Source organism: Callospermophilus lateralis, chromosome 4 (genome assembly GCF_048772815.1).
Source record: "Callospermophilus lateralis isolate mCalLat2 chromosome 4, mCalLat2.hap1, whole genome shotgun sequence".
Classification (NCBI taxonomy): domain Eukaryota; kingdom Metazoa; phylum Chordata; class Mammalia; order Rodentia; family Sciuridae; genus Callospermophilus; species Callospermophilus lateralis.
Window position 1 is genome coordinate 150,806,132 of NC_135308.1, and position 23,650 is coordinate 150,829,781.

Genomic DNA, 23,650 nt, shown 5'->3' on the forward strand with positions numbered 1-23,650 from the left:
ATCCTCTCTTCTAAACAGCCACTTGCAAGGCAGGAGGAGAGGAGGGCAGAGGGCCCGGACTTGGCAGGTTTGACCTGCATGGAGGACGTCTCTGGACATGAGCAAGTGTGTAAGGCAGGAACCAGAGGACTGGAGAAAAGTCCTCCTTTAACTCCTTGTTGCCCACCCCTCTGAACTTGGTCTCAAGCTGCTAGAAAGGTTGATGTTGATAGGACATGATTTTTTTTTTCTTTTTGTTTTTTGGTACTGTGGATTGAACTCTGGGGCACTTAACCACTGAGCCATATCCCCAGTCCTTTTTTTTTTTTGTATTTTATTTTGGGACAGGGTCTCACTGAGTTGCTTAGAGCTTCACTAGGTTGTGGAGGCTTGCTTTGAACTTTCAATCCTCCTGCCTCGGCCTCCTGAGCTGCTGAGATTACAGGTGTGCACCACTGCGCCCAGCCTGGACCCGATCTTGATGAGAATCTAGAGACGGTACGTGCCAGGTGCTGGAGAACACGAGTATGGTTGAGAGGTTCTGAAGCATGGGCCTTGGTGCCTGATTCCTTGGTTCCAATCCCACCTCTGGCTGTGTAAATATGAGATGGTCCCTTGATCTTTCTGTGGCTGAGTTTGTCATTTTGGACACACGTGCCGTCCCTGAATGATGGATGTGAGGATCAGAGGCGGTGTATGTAACATGCTTAGTGGCACCTGACACACAGGAGCAAATGCACGCTATGTGCTACGGAGCACAGCTCAGCAACAGAAAGGAATACGACATTAATACACGTGACAAGATGAATTCATTTCAAAACGATGTTGCCAAGTCTAAGAAGCCAGACATGGGAGGCCGTCTTGGATCTTGCTTTATACAGCGTGATTCCATTTATATGCAATGCTTTAGAAAAGGCGAAACTCTAGCCAAAGCAACACGATCAGTGATTGCCTAGGAACAGGGTCTGAGTTGGGAGGTGAACAGCAAAGGGGCAGGAGAGAACTTTCTGGATGATGGACACGCTCTGTATCTTGATTGTACGGATGGGGGTTGTACACAACTGTATTCAGTTGTCAAAACTCAGCAAACTTCATACTTAGGACAAATAGATTTGCTAGAAGAAAAAGCATTAGAAAAACATCTGAACTTTGAGCTGGGCACAGTAGAGCACTTTGTAATCCCAGCTACTTGGGAGGCTGAGGCAGGAGGATGGCAAGTTGGAGGCCAACCTTGGCCACTTGGCAAGATCCTGTCTTGAAACAAAAAAATAGAGTAGAGGTATAGCTTAGTGGTAAAGCACCCCTCAGTTCAGTCCCCAGTACCCAAAAAAGGAAGAAAAAGAAAAACACTCTGACCTTCGTTGGCGTTTTCGATACGGACTTCCTGTTTTTGTATTATTTATCCATGGAAGTACATATGGGGTGGAGCACCACAAGACTTCAGGTACTCAGGGGTTCTCAGAGCCTCGCTTTGGCCCTGGCACCGACCGGCTCATGGGAGGCCGTCTTGGTCTTGTGTCAGTCACATGGTCACACCCCAAGGCGTCTAGTTACCTCTGTCGTGAAAGCTGTCTCAGGTCAGTGGTTCTGCAACTTTTGAACTATGTTTAAGAACCTGGAATCTCTGGTGACACCAGGGTCACTGTGCCAGGGGAGGCTGGGACCCACAGAGCAATATCTGCTTGCCAGGGCAAAGGGCAGGAAGACCCTGGCGCCCCCCTCCCCGGAGCCCTCGTCCTTTCCCTGGTATGGTCTCCTCTGTAGTTTAAAATGTTTGTCCCCAAAAGACTTTTGGGGATTCCTCAGGCAAGGTGGCACCCAGCTGCCCAGAATGGAGGGAGAGTGGAGGAGGACAAATAATGCCAGTGAACGCTGTGCCAGGAAGGTCACAGTGCGCTCCAAGACGCCAGTGTCCAGGAGGAGCGGCGGGCGCACTCCTGGAAAGGTGGTCAGGCAGGGGGCTGGTCAGAGGGCACAGGGCATGGCAGCGTGGAAAGAAGGAAACGCAGCGAGAGCACTGGACAGCCACCGAGTGCCACGTCACCCTCCCTGGTGTCCAGGAGGCAGCTCTGACCATCTTCGTTTTATAGGTGCAGAAAGAGGGGCTCAGAGAGGCGAGGTGACCTGCCTCAGGGACCCACGGGCCCACTGGTCTGTCGGCGCCCACCAGCAGACAGTCTGGACAGGAGGTGGAGAGCAGGAGCCACTGCCTGCCTGGCGCCTGGCTTTGGGACTTTGGGTAGGCCAACCGCAGCAGAGTGCTTCCTGGACGGTGACGTCACCGCCTTTCTTTACCTCCGTTTCTGTAAAAGGAGGACAAGGATGGCCTCCACCAGGAGGCCAGTGGCGAGGGGAGATGTCACGCCCCGACGGGACAGAGGTGGCACCCACTGGAATGGCACTGAGAGAGGGGGCACTGGGGTGGGCAGGATCTGAGGTCATCAGATGGGACCCAGAGAGCTCTGGAGTCTCGGGCCAGAGTTTAGGGGCGGACCAGGGCCAACTTCAGAGCATCTGGGAGGGTGACAGCTGGGGACCTGGTTTCTGGGCTGTGTGTGGACATGGGGCAGCTGGGCAGGGCCTGGGGCCCAACAGACTCCATCCTCAGCCACGGAGGGAGAGGGGACTCTGGGGGCTTACACAGGGGAGGAGAGAAAGCAGCATCAGAAATAGAGGACCAGTAAGGATTTCTGCCTCGTCTCCTCCTCCCTCCATCTGACCCTCCGTTCCCTTCCTCGCCTGGCTTCCCTCTCCCCTGCATCTCCCTCTCCCTTTCTCTTTTCCCTTCCTCCCTCTCTCTGCCCATGTTTCTATCCCTTCCTCCCCTGCCTGTTCTGAAAGGCCTGCTCTCAGGGCCATGTCATGAGGGACCCACTGTGTATCTGCGGTTTACCTACCTGGAGAAAATCTGTGCCCAGGATCTCCGCATGCTGTAGGCAAATGGTTTTTAATTCAACTCCACAAATATTGACTGTGCTCTGGTTAACTGAGTGTACTTTGTGCTAGAGGTGTCACAGAGATGCAAATGGGCCCAGCCAGTCCTCAGAGGAGCCGGCAAGGGGCCCCTGGCTGATGTTGGCACAAGATGTACCCCCCACTCCTCCCCAAGGATGCTAGAGAGCTCTCTGTCCACCAAGAGCCCTGGGCCCATTCCTCTCTCATACGAAGTTCAGGAAGGGGCGTCGCTGCCAATTTTGCAAGATCTTAACAAGACAGTACATTGTAGGTGTAGTCTACAGGGAGGAGGTCAAGTTCAGCCTGCAGGGATCCAAGGGGCTCTGTAAATATCTGTCCTTCCACTGCTGACGGCCCATGAGCTGGAATTCCGATTTTTCCATCTATTTCTTCCCCTCGTATTGACAAGATTGAGAAGATCATCCACCTCATAGGCCTCTCTCTTCCACACACTTTTCAGGGCCACTCCAGCCTTGACCTAGGCAGGCCCCAGCTTCTTTGGCATGGTGTTGGCTTCGGAGAGTGAACTGATCAAGCCAGCACCCACCGTGAGCACAGCATGGGTTGCAGAAGCTCTCAGGGCAAAGAAAATGGTAAATTTGAGGATTTAAAGCAGGGGATGCAGTCAGAGACGCTACTGCCCAAGGATTTCACACTCATGACAGCACTGTATTTCCTGGTGGAGTTTGGGTGCTGAGCAGCCCGGGGGACAGGTCCTGGCTGAGCAGAGACCGCATGCACCTCTTGAGGGACGGCTCATGGGTTTGGGTGAGACCTCCTAGCACCTGCTTTGCCACTAGCATTGCAACCAGCGTCTTCTCAACAGCTGCTTTTCCATACCTGTGAAGAATGCCTCAGATGCCACCCCTTGGCCACCCACAGTGGACACATTGTGGAAGGAGACCACACCTGGGTGCTTTAGGCCACTGAAATTGGAGCTTGTTACGACAGCCTTGACTTTGCCTGTCCTGGAAAACAAAAAGCCTGATTTAGAGACCCTTACATCTCCTCAGTGTTCAGAATAGAAACATCTCTTTTCTGCTCAGTCTTATTAGCTCACACGGTCCTTTATCTTGTCCATATTTATTATGTGGCGTGAATAAAAGGTGTAACAAAGTTTTGTTAGCCTAGCCATGGAAAGAAAGCAATGACCTTGCTTCTGATTGGCCAGTCTCCAGGAGGGAGATAAGAAACTTTTCCCTCTCCCTCTGAATGGGCCAAGGACAATAGGGTCCCAGGTCACTATCAATGGCCATTATACCCTTCAGAGGTGGTCTAACTGACCTTTCTAGCCCGAGAGGGCATCGCCTCTCCATCTCTGACTTTTTTTCTGCCCACCATAAGCCAGCCATTATGCTGGGTGTTAGAGACACAGAGAGATGAAGAAAAACTGGCCCTCAGAAAAGAGCTCAGCACAGGGGTACAGTAGTGGCCCGAGAGGAGTTTGGACTAGTGCTCACAACCCAGAGGAGGAAAGAGGCCATTTCAGGTTAGAAATCAGAGGAGGCTTTTGGAAGAGCCTTCCCTTCCCTGTAGGTAAGGGCCAATTCTAGATTGTGAGATTGCAAAAACGGATTCTGCCAGTGGCGCCCCCATCCTCTCTGAGCTCAGGCCAGCACAACCCTCCACTCTGCACAGGACTTCCACTCTGACGTCTCCCTTGGCCCTGTGACCTGCGTGTCTAGGCGCTGTATGCCTGCCACTGTGGTCTCATGCCCTGGGAAGTGAAAGGCCATCTGAGTGACCTGGCAGCCCCCCTTCCCCTCGGCTCTGTCAAACCAGAAGTTAAACCTGGCATTTCGGGTTAAGTCTTCCTGCACGTGCTCACCCAGCCGTGCTCTTGCAAGCGTGGTGGAGGTAGGTGAAGCTCCCATCTCCAGCCTCCTTTGGGGGAATCACTGGAGAGTGACTTTTCCTGGAGCTTGTTCAGCTCAGCAGCCTTTAGCAAGCAACTCATTCACAAGTGAGTACAAATTAATACAGTACAAACTGGCTGCATAAATATTGTGCTGTAATTGACCGTCTTCCGTAATCAAAGGCAAGGCTGCTGACTTTGTTACTTCTGATGGCTGGAGGAGGACTCTGGGGGAAGGGAACTGAGGTCTCCCAGGCGTTTTTTCCCTGTGTGTACCAGACTGCAAGTTGGGTCTCTGTCAAATCAAGGTGGGGTGGGGTGGGGGGGAAATAAGGCCCTAATTTACATTCAGATTCAATAAGAATGTACCAAATGTCTATTTTTGTGATAGTCATTGAAAGACACTTTGTCTTATTTAACAGTACTATCAATAATGACTTGATAATAAGGCACTGAAATTAGTTTTCACAATAACAGCTTTTTTTTTCTTTTTTTTTTTTCCAGGTGTAAAAGTGATCTGGGCACCATTTGCTTGGTTTCCCTCTATTGATTGCCAAACAACCTAAATGCATGGAACTGAACATTTCCAATCACTTTATACAAGAAAGCATCGCCATCTTTCCATTTACCTCCCAGTGCTAGGGCTGGCTTGGGTTTTTTTCCAACAGTTTGTTGGACTGGGATGAGGGTGGCTTCAGCCTAGGGGCCTCTTCTCACATCCATCCCATAAGATTTTTGAGCACTTTGGATAATTTGGAGACAGCTCTACCCTTTGGGAAAACAGTTTTAAAATCCACTAACCCCTTTTGCCTGGAGGGGCTGGGGTGAGGGTGTCAGAGACTGCAAAGTCCCGGGGAAAACTCAAAGGTCGCCTGCCCGCCCCCCCCCACCCCTGCGGTTTCCCCTAACCTTGACTTTAAGTCGGCCCTCTTTAACCTCTTTCCAAAACAACGCTCCAGCTGGGCTGTCGTTGGAAAGAAAAACGAAACCGCCGAGGTTTGATCGTCGCGAAAAGGGCACTCGCTCCCGGGGGGATTGGGGCAATTTGCTCGCTACGTCGTTCCGGGATTTAAATAATTGCGTGCCACCAGAAGCCCCCCTTCCCCCTCAGACGCCCAACCCGCTCGCTGCCACTTCCCTCTCCGAACGCTGGCGGGGGTGGGTGGCAGCACCGAGGCGATTTTATTCGTATTTTTTTCCTCCGGGTTTTGTCATGGAAACGCTGACACAGCCTCCAGACGGCGGCCGAGCTCGGCCGGGGACTGAGGGCTTTTGGGACCCTGCGGGAGCGCGGCGCACACCGGACTCCCCGGGAAACAGCTGGACGCGACCATGTCCCGGGCAGGGGCGGGGGGAGGCGACGCTCCGCCCCGGCGCGGCCCCGCCCTCCTCGCCGCTCCGCAGGCTCCCTCCCCTCGCCGGGGGCTGCGAGTTGCATTTGGTAAAACCCAGCCTCGGAATATATAGATCATTGGAGCGCAATGAAGTAGCCTTTGGAGAGGAGGGAGGGGGCCGTCCGACAGCCACAGCGGCCAGTGCAGCGCAGCGGTAGCAGCGGCGGCAGCACCATCGCGGCTCGCACCCCAGCCGCCCGGCCCGCGAGGAGGCAGCGGCGACCGCCCGAGCGAGCGGAGGAGGCGGCGGAGCGCGCGGAGAGGCGGGGAGGAGCAGCAGGGGCGCGCGGACGCTGGTCCACGCATCTCGGCACTTCCAGACCAACTCCGGCGCCTTCCACACCCCGGCCCCGGGCTGGGGGCTCCGAGAACCGCCGCGAAGCCACCCGATCCTTCCCCTGATCGCTGCCCAGCCCTGCCCTGCGCCTCCCGGGCTCCGGTCCGCGCGGCGGGGTCCCCACTCCTGCGCCCCGGGCGCGCCTCCCGGACTCCCCGGTCCCTGCAGCCAGGACAAAAGCCATGAAGCCGGCGCTGCTGGAAGTGATGAGGATGAACAGAATTTGCCGGATGGTGCTGGCCACTTGCTTGGGATCCTTTATCCTGGTCATCTTCTATTTCCAAAGTATGTTGCACCCAGGTAGGGGGCGCGTTAGCGTGGTTTTGTTGGATATTTTCTTCTCTCTCGCGCTCTCGCTAGCTCGCCTCGCCTGGTTTCTGCCTCTTCCAACCTTACCTCTTTCCCCTCGGCCTCTTCTTCGGGAATCCTGCCGCCGGGATCCGCCTGGGTCACCGAATTAGGATGGGGAGGAGGAGAGAAGGTGTGATTCTTCCTCTTCTTCATCCCAGCCCCAGACTGGAGGATGGGACCAGGAAGGGTGGTAGAGGTTTCCCCTCCTTCTTTCTTTTCTTTTTCTTTGTGTCTCTTGCCTGTCTGCGAGGTAGCAGGGAAAGGTAGAGGTTGTGGGGAGCTGCCAGGGGTGGGAGCTAGTTTGAAAAGGAAAAAAACTCGGTTCCTGATCCTGCCGAGATCTGAGGATGAAAAGGCGCCCGGAGCTGGCCGCTCTGAGCCGGGCGCGTTGCTTCTTCCTGGTTGGGGGCCCTGGGGGCGAACGGAGCGAGCCCCGGCGAGGTTGCGAGTCCCTGCAGCGAACTAGGCAGCCCCAGGCTCAGCTCCCACGTGTCCAGGGCTCGGCAGCGCTGCGCAGGTCGCAGGGAGAGGCTGGGTTCCCGGAGCTGCCCTCCATCAGGCACCGGCCTTTTGCAAAACACCCGAGGGTCCTGCTCCGCGTTGATCTTGCGGCCAATTCCCTGGGTCCTGGCTCACCCCTACTACACCCCCAACCTACCCCCAGACCCTGAACTGGGGATCCAGAGCTCTTGGGTCACGCCTTGGCCACAGTTTTGGAGGAAACTTTGGCCAGGTCTTGGGCGGATCGTCAGGTTGCATCTCCCTCTTCCTGGGTTCCGAGCATCGGAGTCCCCTCGTGGTGTGGGGGGAAAGAAGACCCTTTTCTCGGTTCTCCCCCTGGCTTAGGCAAAGTTCCAGATCTGAAATCTAGACTAGGACAGGGACGAACGGGGCTCGCTGCTGCTTCGGAGGGGCCAGAAGGAAACTTTGAGACCAGGGGGAGGTGGGTGGGCACCCTCCGGCGTGGCCCCCGGACTTTGCTCCTGGGCTCCAACAGGTAGAACCTTCCCAGGAGCTGCCTGGGGTTATGAGTCTCTCCGCCAAGCCTTAGTCCCCGCCACCTCCTCATTTGTCACCTCTTAACAGATCCCTGCCAGGCCACCTTGGCTCTGAAATGCATTTTTAATGTCTCAGAGTTGCCTTTCCCCGTGTAGTCACAACAATGATTTGCTGTTCGAATTGCAAGGAGTAGGGAGATGGAAACACATTTCCTTCCAGGGAAATGGGGTTGGTGGTTTTCATTTTGCACCCCCCGCCCTTCTCCCCTCAGTGTGTATCTAACACTTGCAGCAGCCGCAGCCCCGAATTCATCAAGCCTGCGCCTTGGTGGAGGGCAGAGGAATAAAGCTGTTCTCTGCATCACAGGCAGGGCTGCCGGCTCTGGGATTCCTTGACAGCGAGGGCACAGAAGGCCCCACTGCCCTGCTGGACCTGGACCAGTCTTTAAGGCAGCCTGGCTGCCAGGGATATGGTCCCACACTACCCTATGGAACCTCAGAACATCCCAGCCAGCCCTTGTAAAAGATGGCTTTTGTTTGCAGCTGGGTATTTTTAGTTTAATGTCAGCAAACTAGAGCAGCGTTTGTCTCCTCACCCAAACCTGTGGTTGTGAAACTTCTAAGGGAATTTAAAAATGGACCTTGCTCACATTCCCCTAGCCAGGCCGCGGTTGCAGCGGGCATCACAGAGTGCCAAACTTCTGGGGCTGCTGGAGACCAGGCCAGACTCTCCCCAGAGGGTTAGAGGACAGGGTGGTGTGCGGATATAATGGAGCTCAAGCAGTTCCAACAAAGGGCCTGATGATTTGGTCTAGACTTGAGAGATGTGTTCAGGCCCATTCAAGTTTTGCTGGAACTGAGCATGCCAGGTAATTCTCTGCAGAAACCCCAACAGGGATCAGTATCAGCCCCCAGCAGGAATGCACATTAGCTTCTCTGTACCTGTGAATTGTCCTGCCAAAATCTGTTTTCACAGATCCCATGAGAGAATTGGGACATAACTTTCTAGCTAAAGATAGTGGGAAGAAACTTTCAACTTGTAATTGGCTCTTTGCTAAAATTTCCAGCTCTAGTCAGAATATTTAGTCAACTTGGAAGTAGATGGAGCTCTTTTCCGTCTAGCCTGTGGAACTAGCAGCACAGCCTTTACTAAGCGTGAACTGGTCAGGATCCTCTCTCTTTGATCTGCCCTGCCCTTTGCTTTGCTTTCTGGTCCCCTTTCCACACAAGAAATAATGTTTGTTTATCTATGTACTTATTTGGCATTTTTAAAATTCATATTTCTATGAGGATGCTTTTCAGCTATTTCCCCCTAGTGCACAGAAAATATGACTTTTAAAACATTCTTTTGAATGTGGAACTATAGACAGTTAATTTGAAAGGTCTTCCTTGTTTGAAATTACATGTAGTTCAGCAAAAATTCTGCATCAACAGTTTATTATTACCTGGGGCATGCCAAATGCAAAAATGGTTTGGAATCCATTTAAAACATTTTTTTTGGGGGGGGTTCATTTTGTTAGAGTATACTTTTGATGACAACTTGTGCTACATCTTTTTTCCTATGGCTTTGAGTTTTGTGGTGCTGGGGTTTGAACCCAGGACTTCCTGCATGCTAGGCAAGGGCTCTGTCACTGAGCTACATCCCTGGTCCTTTTTATTTTGAGACAAGGTCTGGCTAAGTTGCTCAGGCTGGCCTCCAACTGGCCATCCTCCTACCTCAGCCTCCCTAGTGCCTGGGATTATATACGCGTGCCACTATGCCTGCCTTGAATTTCCTTAAATATGACTTGATTTTTGCATCTCTGAAGAATCTTAGGATGAGGATAGCTGATACTGGTAGCCTGGCTTTGCAATTTCGGGTTCTCCAGGTCACTCTGGGAGGGGCAGTAGGGACCACAGCATGGTGCAGATTGTCTTGCTGAAAATTTGGAGCCCTCTGGCAGGAGTTCTAGATGTGAGTTAGAAAAATAATGTTCAAAAAAAAAAAAAAAAAAAAAAGTGGACTTCAGGCTTCACCAGTGGCTGGAGGGTGTGAAGGGGGGAGGATCATAAAAGAAGACAGCTGTCAGGGGCCTGAGGTCTTTCCCTCCTCTTCTAATCTGAGGCCATTGTCTTTTGTACTTTTCTAATTCATAAGCTTGAGTAATTCATGAATTTGAGTAATCAGCCATCAATTAGTGGAGGGTTTAGAGAAATGGGCCTTGTCAGGCAGTTTGCTTTAGGAGTCTTTGACCCTCTGAGTTAATAATCTTTATTAAGAATACTTTTTGAGGCAGGCCCCACATTTCAAGCTCCGTTCTCATCCTGATCTTTTACCCAGTGCCCGACACATGGTAGAGTCTCCTTAAAGTCTTCGCTGCCTGAATGCATGTGACGTCTAGGAGTCAGAAACAGACCCCTGTCGCCAGTTTCCAAGAATGTCTCGCCAGGGACTCTGGCTCTGTCGGTGGGGACACTTCCTGGCCTTCCTGGAGTCTGAGTTCCCCCGAGACCTAGACCCAGACCCAGTTTAAGCTGATCTGGTACCAGAAAGGAGCTCTTACCGCGGCCTCAATCTGCGGCCCCTGAGGTGTCAGGCAGTGTGCCCTTCCTGGATGCTGAGGAAGGCTGGCCCCTTTTAGCCTCGGTCTGGAAGAACCTGTCCTCAGGACAGGCACCATATAGATTGAGCCACTCCCCATTGGAGGCACATACCTGTGGTTTCTGCACTCTTTTCAGGCCTCTGTGAACTTGTGGAAGTCCATCCCCTTACATTAAAATGTCTTGCATACCTGCAGCAGGCCCAGCTTTGATGGAGCAAGTGGGGCGAAGGGGGGGGGCTCTGGGCTGCCTCTGTGCTGAACCTCCCACCTCCTTTTGTGCTGTGGGGTAGGATTGTGGTTTTTGTTTGAAGGCTAAGGTTTGTAGAAGAGAGACCTGCCTGCCAGGGGAAAGGCCTTTCTCCTCTCCCTCCTCTCTCTTTCTCCTTTTGCATTATGTTGACTTTCAATGTCACCTGGGATTTCTTTGCCCTGGTTGAATGTAGAGTCTTTCTTTAAAGACTTCTCCGGTTACCTCCAAGAAGTTTCATTTGACCAGGTTGAATATAAAATGCAAGTGGTATTGAACTTTTAATCTAATTATAAACATAATGGTCTTTGAAAGTTTGGGATGCCCTGAAGATAAACAGTCATCCGTTGTTTTATCACTCAACGGCAAACTGCCAGTTTTTCTCCACTTGCTAAAACATATATGCAAATGAACAGGCCTCATCAAAATGCTGCAAAATCTGAAACTTTTTGAGAGTCGATGTGGAAAATTCCACACCTGACTTCATATGATGGATCACATTCAAAACACAGATGCACTAAAAATATTGTATTAAGCTACCCTCAGGCTATGTGTGCAAGGTGTATGAGACATAAATGGATTTCACATTTATATATGGGTCTGACTCCCCAAGATATTTTATTATACATATGCACATATTCCAAAAATCTGAAAAAAAAGTCCTAAATCTGAAACACTTCCGGCCGTACACATTTCAAATGAGGGATATATTACCTATATGTATTTAAAAAATTTTTTGAAGTGACATCATGCATTTTTTTACCTTGACTGATAAAGTATTATTTTAGATAAACGCATCACTATGGTGACTAGTTATTAAGTTTGAAGACAGTATGTTTAGCCACAACCTCTTAAATTCATAGACCTGCCTGTGTCTCTGTCCCTACCTACTCCTTTGCAGGATATCAGGCCAGAATTGTTTCATTTTTTTTTCTTTTTTGTTATTGTTTCTGCACAAATTTGTTTTACATGAGAGAATCTTTTTGCTTAGGCACAGAATCGAGTTTGGGGTCATAGAGATACACAGCGACTGTTTTTGTGTCACCTATCTGAAACTTCCTTGGGAAAAGTTTCAAGACAGTGTCCCATATGAAGCCGTTCTTTATAAACCCTGGAAACAGCATTAAACAACTGAAAGACAAGACATCCTCCGTCGGGGGTCTCCCCTGGGTGAGGTTTAAACGTTGGTGCCTCCATAGGACGGTTTCGAACGGCAGCTGAGATGAGATAGACTCTCTTACGCAATTTCCTTTGACAGTTAGAACCACTGTCGGTTCCAACTCATTGTCTTATGAAATAAGCCGGGTGATCGGGCACCTCCAAAGGGGAGGCTGGGGGTTTGTGTGGGGTGGGGAGTGAGGGGCCGGGGGATCCCTCCCCTAGCAGAGGCAGCCCCGTTTCTAGGTGTCTGGTGGAAGATCATTTTGCCTAGGACTGGCTTAGCACAGCCATTTAAAAACAGGAAATCAAAGGCTCAGAAGCTCAGGCGCCACCCTTTCCCTTCTAAACCCCACCGAGGGACAGACCCGGTCTCATTCTGGAGGTCAAGTGACAAAGGTTGTCACGAAAGCCACGGCCAGCAGGCTTCTTTTTACAGCGTTGATACAGAAAGCCCAGAAGTCTGGCTGACACATTTTTCTTTCTTTTGAGTTTTGCTTTTGAGTCTGGGGACCCCATCATTAGAAGAAATCAAAGGGCCGGCAGTTCTTCGTATGAGGTCACTGAGCAAGCCGATCCGTCAATTAGAATTTCCTGGAGCTTGTAATCGGATGCACCTTAGATCCGATGTGGCGGATTGAAACTTCAAGCAGAGTTCCTCTCGGGTTCTAGGCCCTGGGGACGCACCATGAGCATCTGTCCCTCATGGAACATGCACTCTCCAGGGGCAGACAGATGCTGGGCTACCAGTGGAGAGGTCAGGTCTGTGTTTATGGTCTAAGGAAACACAAAGCAGGGAGGAGAGTCCAGGGGCTGTGATGTCACAGAGAGGTAATTAGGAATGTCATTGATAAGATGACGGAGAGCAGAGACCTGCAGGAAGTGAAGGGGCAGGCCGTGTGTCCACTCCAGGAAGCGTGTTCCAGGCGGGGAGCCCCCGGGGCCAAGTCTTGGTCCCTGAGTGGAAGAAAACATCCTTGGCAAGGAGGTCAGCGTACCTGGAGCAGAGGGAGGCAGGGAGACCATGAGGAGGGGTGGATGACCGTGTGGGCCTTGTCCCTGGCTGTGGTAGGGAGGCCAAGCCCAGGAGACTTCGAGCAGAGAAGCATGGAGCAGAGGTGGCCTGGAGCAGGGCTGGAAACTGAGGCCTCCTGCTCGCACACTCAGATCTGAGGCCTCCTGCTCCTGCGGTCTCGGGCGCCCACCGTGCACTTGGTTGAAGTGTCACCCTGTGAAGCTCCCCCACCTGCAAACTAGACGGGCTCCATTTTCAGTTTTTAAAGCAGTTACATACAAATCATAAAAAGAGGTAGTTTAACTGAGTTTGTTTGGGGGCATCTTAAGCTCTTCAAAGTCCAATGGATGGAATCAAATCAGCCATAAACAGCATCGGGGGCACGTTGACACTCCAGGAGCACAGAGGGGTTAAATGAGCCTGGGATTCGGGAGTGAAAGGCCTGGGTGCTAGTCTGTGTCCCCGACTACCTGTCCTCTGAGTGCCTGTTTTATGACACACATTTTAATACTGACATTTGAATGTGTCCTGGTTGGTGGCATCTTTGCAGGGTGCTGACCTTTAATGAGCAGGCGTTTCTCTCTCAGTGGGATGTGCAGTAGCAGTGTGCCTGGCTAGTTGGTGCCTTCCAAGGCTGCTACTATAGATTGTGAAGGTACCCTTTGTCACCAGGGGCATACTCAGTAACCTCAGGCAGGCGATTTGAAAAAAAAAAAAGGCTCTCCTGCCAGGGCTCCCCTGGTGGGCCTGGTCACTGCATCTTAAGCAGGCGGGCTGCCGGGCCCTCTCCACGGGGCTGGCCCCTTTGCAGAGCCGGGGGCTTGCAGTCAGTATCTCTCTCTTTGATGAATGGTGAGGTTGGTTTAGAGTCAGGAAGGGAAGGGAAGGAAATAAGTTATTTACTCGGGCCTTCAACCTGGAAGTTCAAATAGACATAGACGCAGAAATTTCCTGGAGAAAAAAAAAAATCCGCCCATGTGAAATCTTTTCATTTTTTTCCCCCAAGGCCTCTGAGCTGTCGCGGTCTTTAGTGTTTCTCTAGGTCTTTTCAGAAACTTGCAGTTCTTACTTGTACCCCTTCCCCTTTGACTCAGCAGGGTATGCATCCAGTCCTGATCATCCTTCCTACCCCTGGGCCTAGCCAGGGGGTCTGAGGATGCTTACAGCGTGACTAAGTGAATGTCAAAACCATCCCTTCCAGCTACCTCCACCGGTGGGGAGGGAGGAGGGAGCAGCCGCCACCGGCTGCTGGTGACCCAACAGCTTTCTCCCAACCTCCCTGCTCCTGTTCTGCTCTGTGCAGGCAGGTAATAGGAAGCAGCCCAGGTATCTGAAGCAGAAAGGAACTGACCGAAGGGAATTTTGTGCTTGCAGGGCCTGCAGTAATTCATGTAGTAATTCACCTGACGCACCAGGGGTGCTGCTGCCTCTCACACTGGGTCTGGGGCTATTTATTAAGTTCCAGGAAAAAACCAGGGACAGAGCTGGCGAGTGGGCCCTGTAAGGCCGTTACAAAACTCCTGGTGTCCCATCACCGTGCTGACCAGTAGCAGAATAGCCCTGCAGGCAGGAAGGTGGCCTCTGCTTTCTGCATTTCGAGTGAGTGCATGCTGAAGTTGTCGAGCTCCTTGCAGGGGGACCAAGTTCCTAGCCAGAACCTTCGCTTCCAACGAGCATGGGAAATACAGCTTCCCAATGGCCAGCTCCGCAGCGTGGAAAGCATTCTAGAAAGAGAGGAGAATGAGGAATGAGCGCCAACGTGCCCCGTTGGTAAAGCACCCCGAGGAGCTCTCTCTGTTTTGTTTATGAATGATCTATACGCATCCCCACCACCAATGTCTAACTTCATGGGATAGGGCCCTGACTGCCCTGGTGAGTGGAATTCCACATGTTTGTTATCTTCTGGATAATTCTGTGGGTTTCATTCTTTCTCTGTGGTCCTTTTTACCATGTAGTGTGACCCAGAAAGAGAGGCTCGTTGGTTTCTCGCGGCCTGCATTGTGACCCTTATCTCCCAACTCTGGCTTCCCGGCTGGGCCCCTTTGAGCCTCTGTTACATTTTGTGAGTTTTAGGATAGTTAAAGCAGGTCTCACGGCTGTAGACCGGACCACGGCAGAAGCTGTTGGGTCACCAGCAGCCGGTGGCGGCTCCTCCCTCTCCTGATCCACTGAGCGCAGGTGACCGCTGTTGTTCATGGTCTGCGGTTGCCCATCTTGCCCCTCAGGTGGCCTGCCTGCATGTTGTAAATGGCACGCGACTTGAGGTGAGAGGTGAGGTGGGGTGCTTCTGACTGTATAAGTGACATTACTTAAGTTTCACTTTTATTTAGATGAAATAAAACCAGGAGTCTTAGTGGTCCTTCCCGGACTCCTTTGAGGTCCACCGTCCCTGGACTTTGGAACCCCAGGTCTAGACTCTTCTTGATGTAACCCTTAGACCCGCCCTGGCCAACGTCAGGCAGAAGTACAGCCTTAACCCAGCACCGCTGAGGCTGAGCCGAGAGGTTCTGATAAGCAGCAGGGGAAGGGCCGCTATCTCAGGTAGAGAGAGAGAAAGAAACCTGGCAGCTGAAGTGTTTGAGCTCTTATCAGTCCCTGACTTGTGGAGTTTTCTTAAAAGCTCTGGGGGAACAAAACCCACAAAGTCAACTCAAGGGGGACGGGCTAGTGACCGGGTTGCCCTTTGAGCTGCTAACTTCAAAGAATCCCCAAAGTGGGAGAGCACAGAGGCCCCCTTGGCATTCCTTAATGGTTGACGTATTGTAGCGCCATTGTATGTGGTCGCCGGCCACCGTGAATCTGAGGCCAGGGACCAGCTTCCAGGCTGCGCTGCCCACTGTGCACATCTGACCCCCTTCAAGACATTCTCGGTGAATGTTCACTAAGCACTGGGCTCTGTTCTAGGTGCTGGGGACAAAAGGCACAAAAATCCGTGTCCCTGTGGAGCACGGTCCAGTGGGGGAGTCCGAATGACGGATGCGTGCTGAAGTTGTCGAGTAGCTCCGTGGTGACAAGTGTCCTGGAGAGCACGATGAAGCAAGGAGGGGGCTGTGAGGTGGCAGGGCCATGGGAGGCTGTTGCCGTTTTATTATTTACTTATTTATTATTTTGGTACCAGGGATTGGACTCAGGGATGCCTAACCCCTGGGCCACATCCCCATTCCTTTTAACAATATTTTATTTATCGACAGGATCTCACTGAGTTGTTTAATGCCTCAATAAGTTGCTGAGGCTGGCTTTGAACTTGCGATCCTCCTACCTCAGCCTCCCTGAGTCATTGACATTACAGGTGTGCACCACCGCACCTGGCCAATTTTAAACAGAGGGCCAGGGGAGGTCTCTGGGAAAAGGGGGTTTTAAAGATTGAAGGAGAAGATATTTAGGGGACACTCCTGTGATGTAATAAGGCTCTTTATTGGCTATTATCCAACAAAAATGGCCTGGGGTCTGGCACTTGATATATATTATTCCTCACAGGACCTTTTTGAGGTCCACACTATTGTTTTCACCAATTTATTAGGGAATCTGATCACAAGGAGAGGAATTGATGGAATCAAAACTAACCAAGGCGGTCTGACCTTGTATCTATTACTCTGAACATCTGGTAGGAGCTGTCAATTGGGGGTCCTCTTTGCACCCACCCCAAGGATTGATGACAGCCATTGGAACTTAGTGCCAGGGTGGGACCTTTCTGTCCATCAGAGTCAACTCCCCAAAGGCCACAATCTTGAGAAAACCTTCCGATCTCTGCGTAAACAGCATCTGGCCTCAGACCTGCTGCACCCATGACTTAGACAGGTGCCCAGCACATGGTAGGAGCTTAATAATGGATGGGCTGAGACTGAGGGCAAGGACGGACTCACAGATTTGGCCCTCAGGTGCCAAGGGAGGGTAGAATAATGCCCACCCCTCCTGTGGGTGGCGGGTGAGCACTAAATGTGACAGGAGACATGAGGGTGCCTTCATGGTGGACGTCGGGACCCTGTACACAGGTGGCAGTTAGAAAGGCCACATGCGGCCCCTCGTTCTGAGACTTTGACCTTCACTTGTTCAGCAACCCTATTGTTCTCATTCTGGAGCAAGTCTTTACCCGGACTCCTAGGAAGCCCTGCCCCGGGTGCTCCAGGCCTCGTCTACTGTGCTAAATGGCCACCCCACCTTCATCGCCAAAGTCTAGTTGCCTCCAGGCAGCATTTTTGTGCAAGCAGAGTTTATATTTGGTGGGGGAAAAAAACCCAGCTTTGTGGTTTCATGCTGAGTGCAAAGACCATAAGCTTTTTCCCCCCAATTATGCACATAATTACCCTCAGGTTCCCATTAACTTTAAAAAGTGACACTCGAAAAACAGAACAGCGCAGGGCACCAGTCAACGCCATTTCTGAAGCTGAGCTCTGAGGAGGGTGGAAAGCAGTCATTTGGGAGAGACCTCTTGTGTGATGGCAGCCCTCAGGGGCACAAGCAGTGGTCAGGTGCTTTGCACGGCTCCTTGCACAGGGCAGAGCTGCCCGGGCCTTCTCCACATCGGGGCCTATTGCGTGCGGTGGAGGACCTTGTGGGTTCTTGCTCAGGGGCCTGTCACCCACTCCTTGACTGCAGGTGTCATGAGCTTCTGCATGGAGGGCCTTCCTAGCTGGCCAGTGTCCCCCACCCTGCCGCTACATCATCAGATGCTGACATTTGGGGAAAAGGTTCTGTGACCCTGTTTCAGGTGGGGTCTTCTCTTCCTCGGCCGGAGGCAAAGGGCACGCTCCAGGCAGCCTCTTTGGGCCTTTGTGCTTAACACAAGTGGAGAGTGACACTCCTTAGGGGCTGAAGCAGCCCGCCATTTCCAGATGCACCTGACCATGCGTTCGACCATCGGTTCACAACTGGGGCTGGTTTGCCTTCTCCTCCAAGGGACATGTGGCAATGTCTGGAGAGATTTGTGGTTGTCTCCTCTGGTGAGAGATTGCAACTAGCATCTAGTGGGTGGAGGTCGGGGTGCTGCTGGACTTCCTGCACAGCACAGGATCCTCCTTCCCCCGGCAAAGACCAACCCAGCTCAAAATATCAACAGTTGGGAAACCTTTATTTTGATTCAGTGTTTATCCGAGGCTTTCCTTAAAAATAATACTAGCAACAATGGTCCCTTACTAAGTACTTACTACCAGATGGAAGGTCAGCTGCTGTCCTTGGACTACCCCATTTGATCTCTCCTGCAACCTCTTGCGGTTGGCCCCCCATTGTCCAGATGAGGAGACTGAGGTTTTGAGAGGCCAGGAGCTTGCCTACCTGGGAGACTGGAACAGGACCCTGGCTCCGGGATGGTGACACCAAGGACTGTAACAGCCACTGGTATACCCTGTCAACGTGTTCTGGGTTTCAGTTAATTAGGTCAAGAGGTAATTATTTCATTGGGGCCCGAAGCTCAGCTGTGGACTCGGAGCCTGGGCCATTCAGTGATAGCCTCTTCTCTTCTTACCTGCACTCTATCCCCGTGAGCTCATCCCCTCTGGGGACCAGGGCTGTCATCTGTGTGCATGTGACCCTCATCTCTCTTCAGCTGTCCTGAGGTCAGAGTCCAGTTCCTAGGTTACCTCCTGTGTGATTCCTCTGTCCCCTTCTTTTGCTCAGAGTCTGGGAATGATGGCCTTTCTCCGAGTCCCAGACTACCCAGTGCTTGGCCCTCTCTGCTCCTACGCGCACTGGTGACTGGCTCCTTCGGGACAGGGGCCATGCTTTGTTCCCCTCGGCGTCTCGACATCTGGCGCGTGGTCCCCACTCAGGAAGGGTCTGTTGCAGGAATGCGCGTGTTGGTGATCGCGGCCGCCCAGGGTTCCTCCTGCTTGGGAGGGGCAGGTGTGCCCTTCTCATTACAAACTTGATTTACAGTTTGATTCTACAATGAGCTGCTGTTGGAAAGAACCAAGCAGCGACCCTTTTGATAACTGTGGTCCCCAAGTGAAGGGACAGCTGTCAAAGCTGTGGTGATTGCATCACCAGAGTCATGAGCATGTCCCAGGAAGCCATCTGTTGATTCAGGTTGCAGGGTAAGGGTCTCGCACAGGACCCTTTTAGGGCGTCACTGGCCAGTAGAAGCACGTGGCCCACCACATACGTAACTAAATTTTCTGGTGACCACATAGGAAGAAGTAAGAAGAAACGGGTGGGATTAATATCTGAACTAATCAGTGTTAAAATTATTATAATAATCTTCTTTTTTTTAATTTCTTACATACATCATGATAGAGGAATGCATTCCATTCATATTTTTTTTTTGCATTACAATTCTTAATACACCTTTATACCACAGTGTATCAAATCTCTGTTTGTATGTAAGGTATGTTGACACCAAATTCATATCTTCATACATGAATTTTGTGTAATGATGACCGTCTCCTTCCACTATCCTTACTATTCCCATTCTCCCTCCCTTTCCCTCCCACCCCTATTCCCTATCTAGAGGTAATTTTCCACCTATGCTCTCCCTCCCTACCCCACTTTGAGTCACCGCCCTTATGTCAGAGAAAACATTCGGCATTTGTTTTTTGGGGATTGGCTAACTTCACTTAGCATAATCTTCTTTAATGCCATCCATTTCCCTGCAAATGCCATGATCTTATTATTTTTTAGTGCTGAGTAATATTCTGCACGATTCACAGTAGCTAAACTGTGGAGCCAACCTAGATGTCCTTTAGTGGAAGAATGGATAAAGAAAAATGTGGCATTTATTCTTTCTTTTTTTGATATCAAGCCTTCAGAAATCCATTGTGTATTTGACACCTATTTTGTTTGGACTACCCACGGTTTAGATGCACAGTAACCACATGTGACTGGCAGCTGCTAGCATGGCAGGTGGCACCCACAGACTGGAGCACTCTGGGTGCTTTGGACTAGGATTGTGTTTTTCCCCCTCCCCTCCCCCGCTTTTTTAAAGGGGACCTTGTCTTTCCTTTTGGACTCTACCCTTTGAGAAGAAAGAATTTGACTCTCTTTGGACTCAGTGTGCTAAAGGGGAGATTTGGTGGGGAAGTCATGTAAGTCCGTCTGAGGTCATGACAGGCTTCTAAGGTATCTTCAAAGCCTGGGAAACTGGAAGAGGATCCAGGCTGTTGGCTCCTCTGAGGCGTGGCTCTCCCTTGAGATCCTCAGGAGCTCCATCCACAGATGAGGCCTGGGGATAAAAGCCAGCATCAGGGAACTGCCTGCGTCTGGTTTGCGGTGGTTCTGATGCGCAGGTTGGAGGGCCACGCCCCAGCTAAGGAGGGGTTAATCCTCTGGATGGACAGAAGCGCACAGGAGTAGTGGGTTTTAAAGAGAGACAGACTGAAGGGGAAGAAGCAGGGAGGGGGATGAGGATTTCCACTGGGGGGTGTTGAAAAAGGCTTCAAGGGACAGGTGACATCTACCCTGGGCCCTGAAGGATGAGTAGCAGTCACTGGGGGCATGTGGGAAGGAACAGCAAACAGCCCAGGTGAGCTGCTTTCTCATCGGGGAGGGAGGCCGTCAGAAGGGATGTCTGGGAACACTGGGGGCCCAGGGGGAGGAGGGGACATGGCAGGAGACCCGAGGCCACTGAGTGCTCTCAAGTTTGAATCTTATTCTTGGGACTAGGGAGCCATAGAAGATTCAGGGTCTCTTGTTTTTCAGAAGTGACATTTAAGCTTAATCCGAATGTTCCTGTTTCAGGGGAAATGCAGAAATTTCAAACTCACTTTCTCAAAATGAACTCGGGGACATTTTGGAATAGTTTCTGTTATCATTTAGCGGGAGGTGAGATTATTCATGAATGTACCGAGTGCAAAGTAAGGCGGGGTTTGAAAGCTCTCTAGGGTGGGATCTGAAACTCCGCTGTTTGCATTGCTCATGCCAAAATTTCAGGCCGCGGAGGTTCAGTTTCAGTCTCTTGGTTGCTAATGGTGCCCCCAGGTTCGCCCTCCAAGGGCCCTGAAAGAAGTGGCAGGAGAAAGGGAGAGTGTCGCTCCTCCCGGGGAGGAGAATTTCTGGTTTCCTTGTGAGCTCAGGGTGGATCTGGGGTCGGGTTGCAGCTGGGGGCTGCCACGGGGTGCACCCTGCAGATGAAGGCCCAAGTCCACCCTTCCTCCTGGGAACGGAGACCCAGGCACAGGGTGTGTGGGGCCTGAGCTCATCGTGCCCTGGGAAGACACTGTGCTCTGCCCTCTTCCTATCAGAATTCCTTGTAGGCCAGCCGTGGGGAAGAAGAGGGGTGCATTGTCCAGCTCATACTCCACACAAAAAGGCACCCGGGACTTTCAGGATCGCTTTCAAAGCCCCTTCTGGGGGGGGCTTCCTTTTCTCTGCTAGACAGCGGCACTTGGCGCTGAGTTGGTTTTCTGGTGGAGGGGGTCTCATCACCTTAGGCCCCCTCCCTGATTTTCCCACTGACCCCCCATCATCCGGAGATTATGCCCAAAGCATAATAATCACAGAAGTCACAGTGTCTTCACCGACGGCAGCTTGTTTTTAAAGGGGGTACGTGGACCGGCAAGCTGAAGAGTTTGTGCCCACAAATTTGGAAGGATCTGGAGATTCGGGATTGGAAAGTCTAATTAAAACAGGGCTTATTATTGGGAGCCTATGGGACAGTATTGGAATGGAGATTATTTTGCAAATGGAGGAATTAGTGAAATCCTTTAAGAGCTGCGCTTTATTGTGTGTAGGGCTCTCGGCATAATTTTGCTGTTCAAAAATGGAAGTCCAGGTTTGCAACCAGAAACCCAACAGGTCATCTGTTCATTGCTCTCCATAGAAGAGCTTTCCTTGGAGAGTGTGAACCCCCATCCAAAAGACAATTATGCACCTAAAAATCTTAACCAGGGGGTTGGGGTGTTGCTAGGCTGGGAATGCGGGCCTCCGCCTTGTAGGATAATCCATGTCACTCTGGGGAGCCGCTTGGGCTCTTCCCTGTGGGACTCTGCAGAGAATCCTTTGGGGACATATGCTGTATTCTGTGCCTGGAAAAGCAAATTGAGATTTAAAAAATAAATAGAGGGTCTGATCGTAAGTGCCTTCCTACAAGTGAAATCCGAGGGACGTGAGGGATGTTGTCATTGGAGAGTCACAGCGACAGTCCTCTTCTGTTTTCATAGGAAGCAGCAATAAATGGAGTAAGGAGTTCAGCTGGCCAGCCGCTGTTATAAAACCCCGGCAGGAAGGGGCTGCCCTTCAGTGGAAAGGGCAGAGGGTGGGGCGACATTAGGGAACTTGTTCTTGTCCGCTGCTTCTCCCGTCTGGGAAACCCCCGTCCAGCAAATGGCAGTTTTCAGACTACCCCTTGGAGCCCAGAGGGTCAAGACAGATAGCTCAGGGTCAGAGAGAAAAGTCCTTGGGAGGGCCCCGAGGCGCCCATAGCCTCCCTCCCATCAGACTGGTCGCTTGCCTGTTTCATGTTTGGGGTTCTGAGCAAGATTCTGTTAGAAGGAAGCCTTTCAAGGCTAAACCCACTAACAATCTTGCCATTCACCGCTTAGACGAGTTCTAAGGCCTCTTTGCAGCCTTGATCTTATTCTCTTAGTTGTTCTCCAAATTGATGCACATTTCCAGGAGAGTGGGATTGTAATTAAAATGAATAATCACTGTTACTCTAGTATGAAGAGGCTCAGATCCGTCCACCCCTCCATCCATCACGCAAACGTTTATTGACCAAACGTTTATCTGGCTAAGGAGACAAACCTAAATAAGGCTTGGTTCCTGCAGCTGAGTAACTTGCAATTTAGCAAGTGCTGACAGACCCGTAATTGTTAGCTGTGATGCTTGGTAATAACGGCTGAGGGTGGCTGGGGAAAAAAGTGTGATTGGTTTAGGGGAGGTCAGGGAACCACCAAGAGGAAGGGACAGGGGAGCTGGGCCTGGTCCTTCATTCAGTCCTTCACAAGCATTTACTGAATGCTCACCATGGGCACCATGCTCACTTCTGAGTGCTGGGGACAAAACAGGCAAGATCTGGGTCTCAATGGCGTCCACCTTGTTGGCCTAAAATGTATCAGGTCTGGTAACCCCACTGGGCTCCTTCTGCCATTTCCCTCTTGCCTACCCCACAGGGCCTCAGAGTAAAGCTGTGTGTGTGTGTGTGTGTGTGTGTGTGTGTGTGTTTACAGAGACGACACCCACCTGCGTATTATGGTAGGTCTTGCTTTTGCCACTCAGGACTGAGACGGGGGCCTTTTCTCGTGTCAATTTTAAACGCCATAACGTCCCATCAAATGGATGTGTTTTCATTTAGTCATTTTCTTTTGTTCAGCAGTTTTGGAAAGGATTTTTTTTTTTCTTTTAAGAACTGCCACGCTATACCTTTTGTATTTACATCTTTGTCTGAGTTTTCTTAATGCTTCTTTCAAATAAATATTCAGGAGGGAAAGTCACGGGTTACATAAACTTTCCGAGGCTCCTGGTGGGTGTAGCCAAGTTGCTCTCTAGGAGGTTGTATCTGTCTATACCGCAGCCTGCGGTGTATGGAAATGTCTTATCCAGAATCCTGCCAGAGTCTCCCTTGGTCTCAGCACGGATGCTCATTTAGATTTTGGCCCATGCAAGGTCCCAGGTGTCTGGAGGGCAGACTGTGTCCCCAGTTGCTGACCTGTCACAGACTTGAAGTAAAATGAAGGTTGAGTGCGTATGATTTGCATGTCTGGCTGAATGAGCCAAGAAGGGTCAGGAGAGGTTTCGCTAGACAACTGGGAAAAATCTAGAACTTTCTTCATTGTCACAAACTCCTCTACCCATAGGTTTTCCAGAAAAGGGGAGTGCTTCAGCATGGTGGGTTGTCCTAGGCACCCCGAC

The 23,650-nt window shown here is 51.3% G+C and overlaps 1 protein-coding gene across 1 annotated transcript in view; it reads left to right on the forward strand.

Annotated features, from left to right (window-relative positions):
* Window positions 1-6,702: 6,702 nt before the first annotated feature.
* Chst11 (carbohydrate sulfotransferase 11) overlaps window positions 6,703-23,650 on the forward strand; it is a 214,296-nt gene continuing 197,348 nt past the window's right edge. Inside the window, exon 1 of the mRNA XM_076853245.2 lies at window positions 6,703-6,805. Within this exon, the coding sequence (XP_076709360.1) occupies window positions 6,703-6,805 (103 nt within the window). The remainder of the gene's footprint in view (window positions 6,806-23,650) is intronic.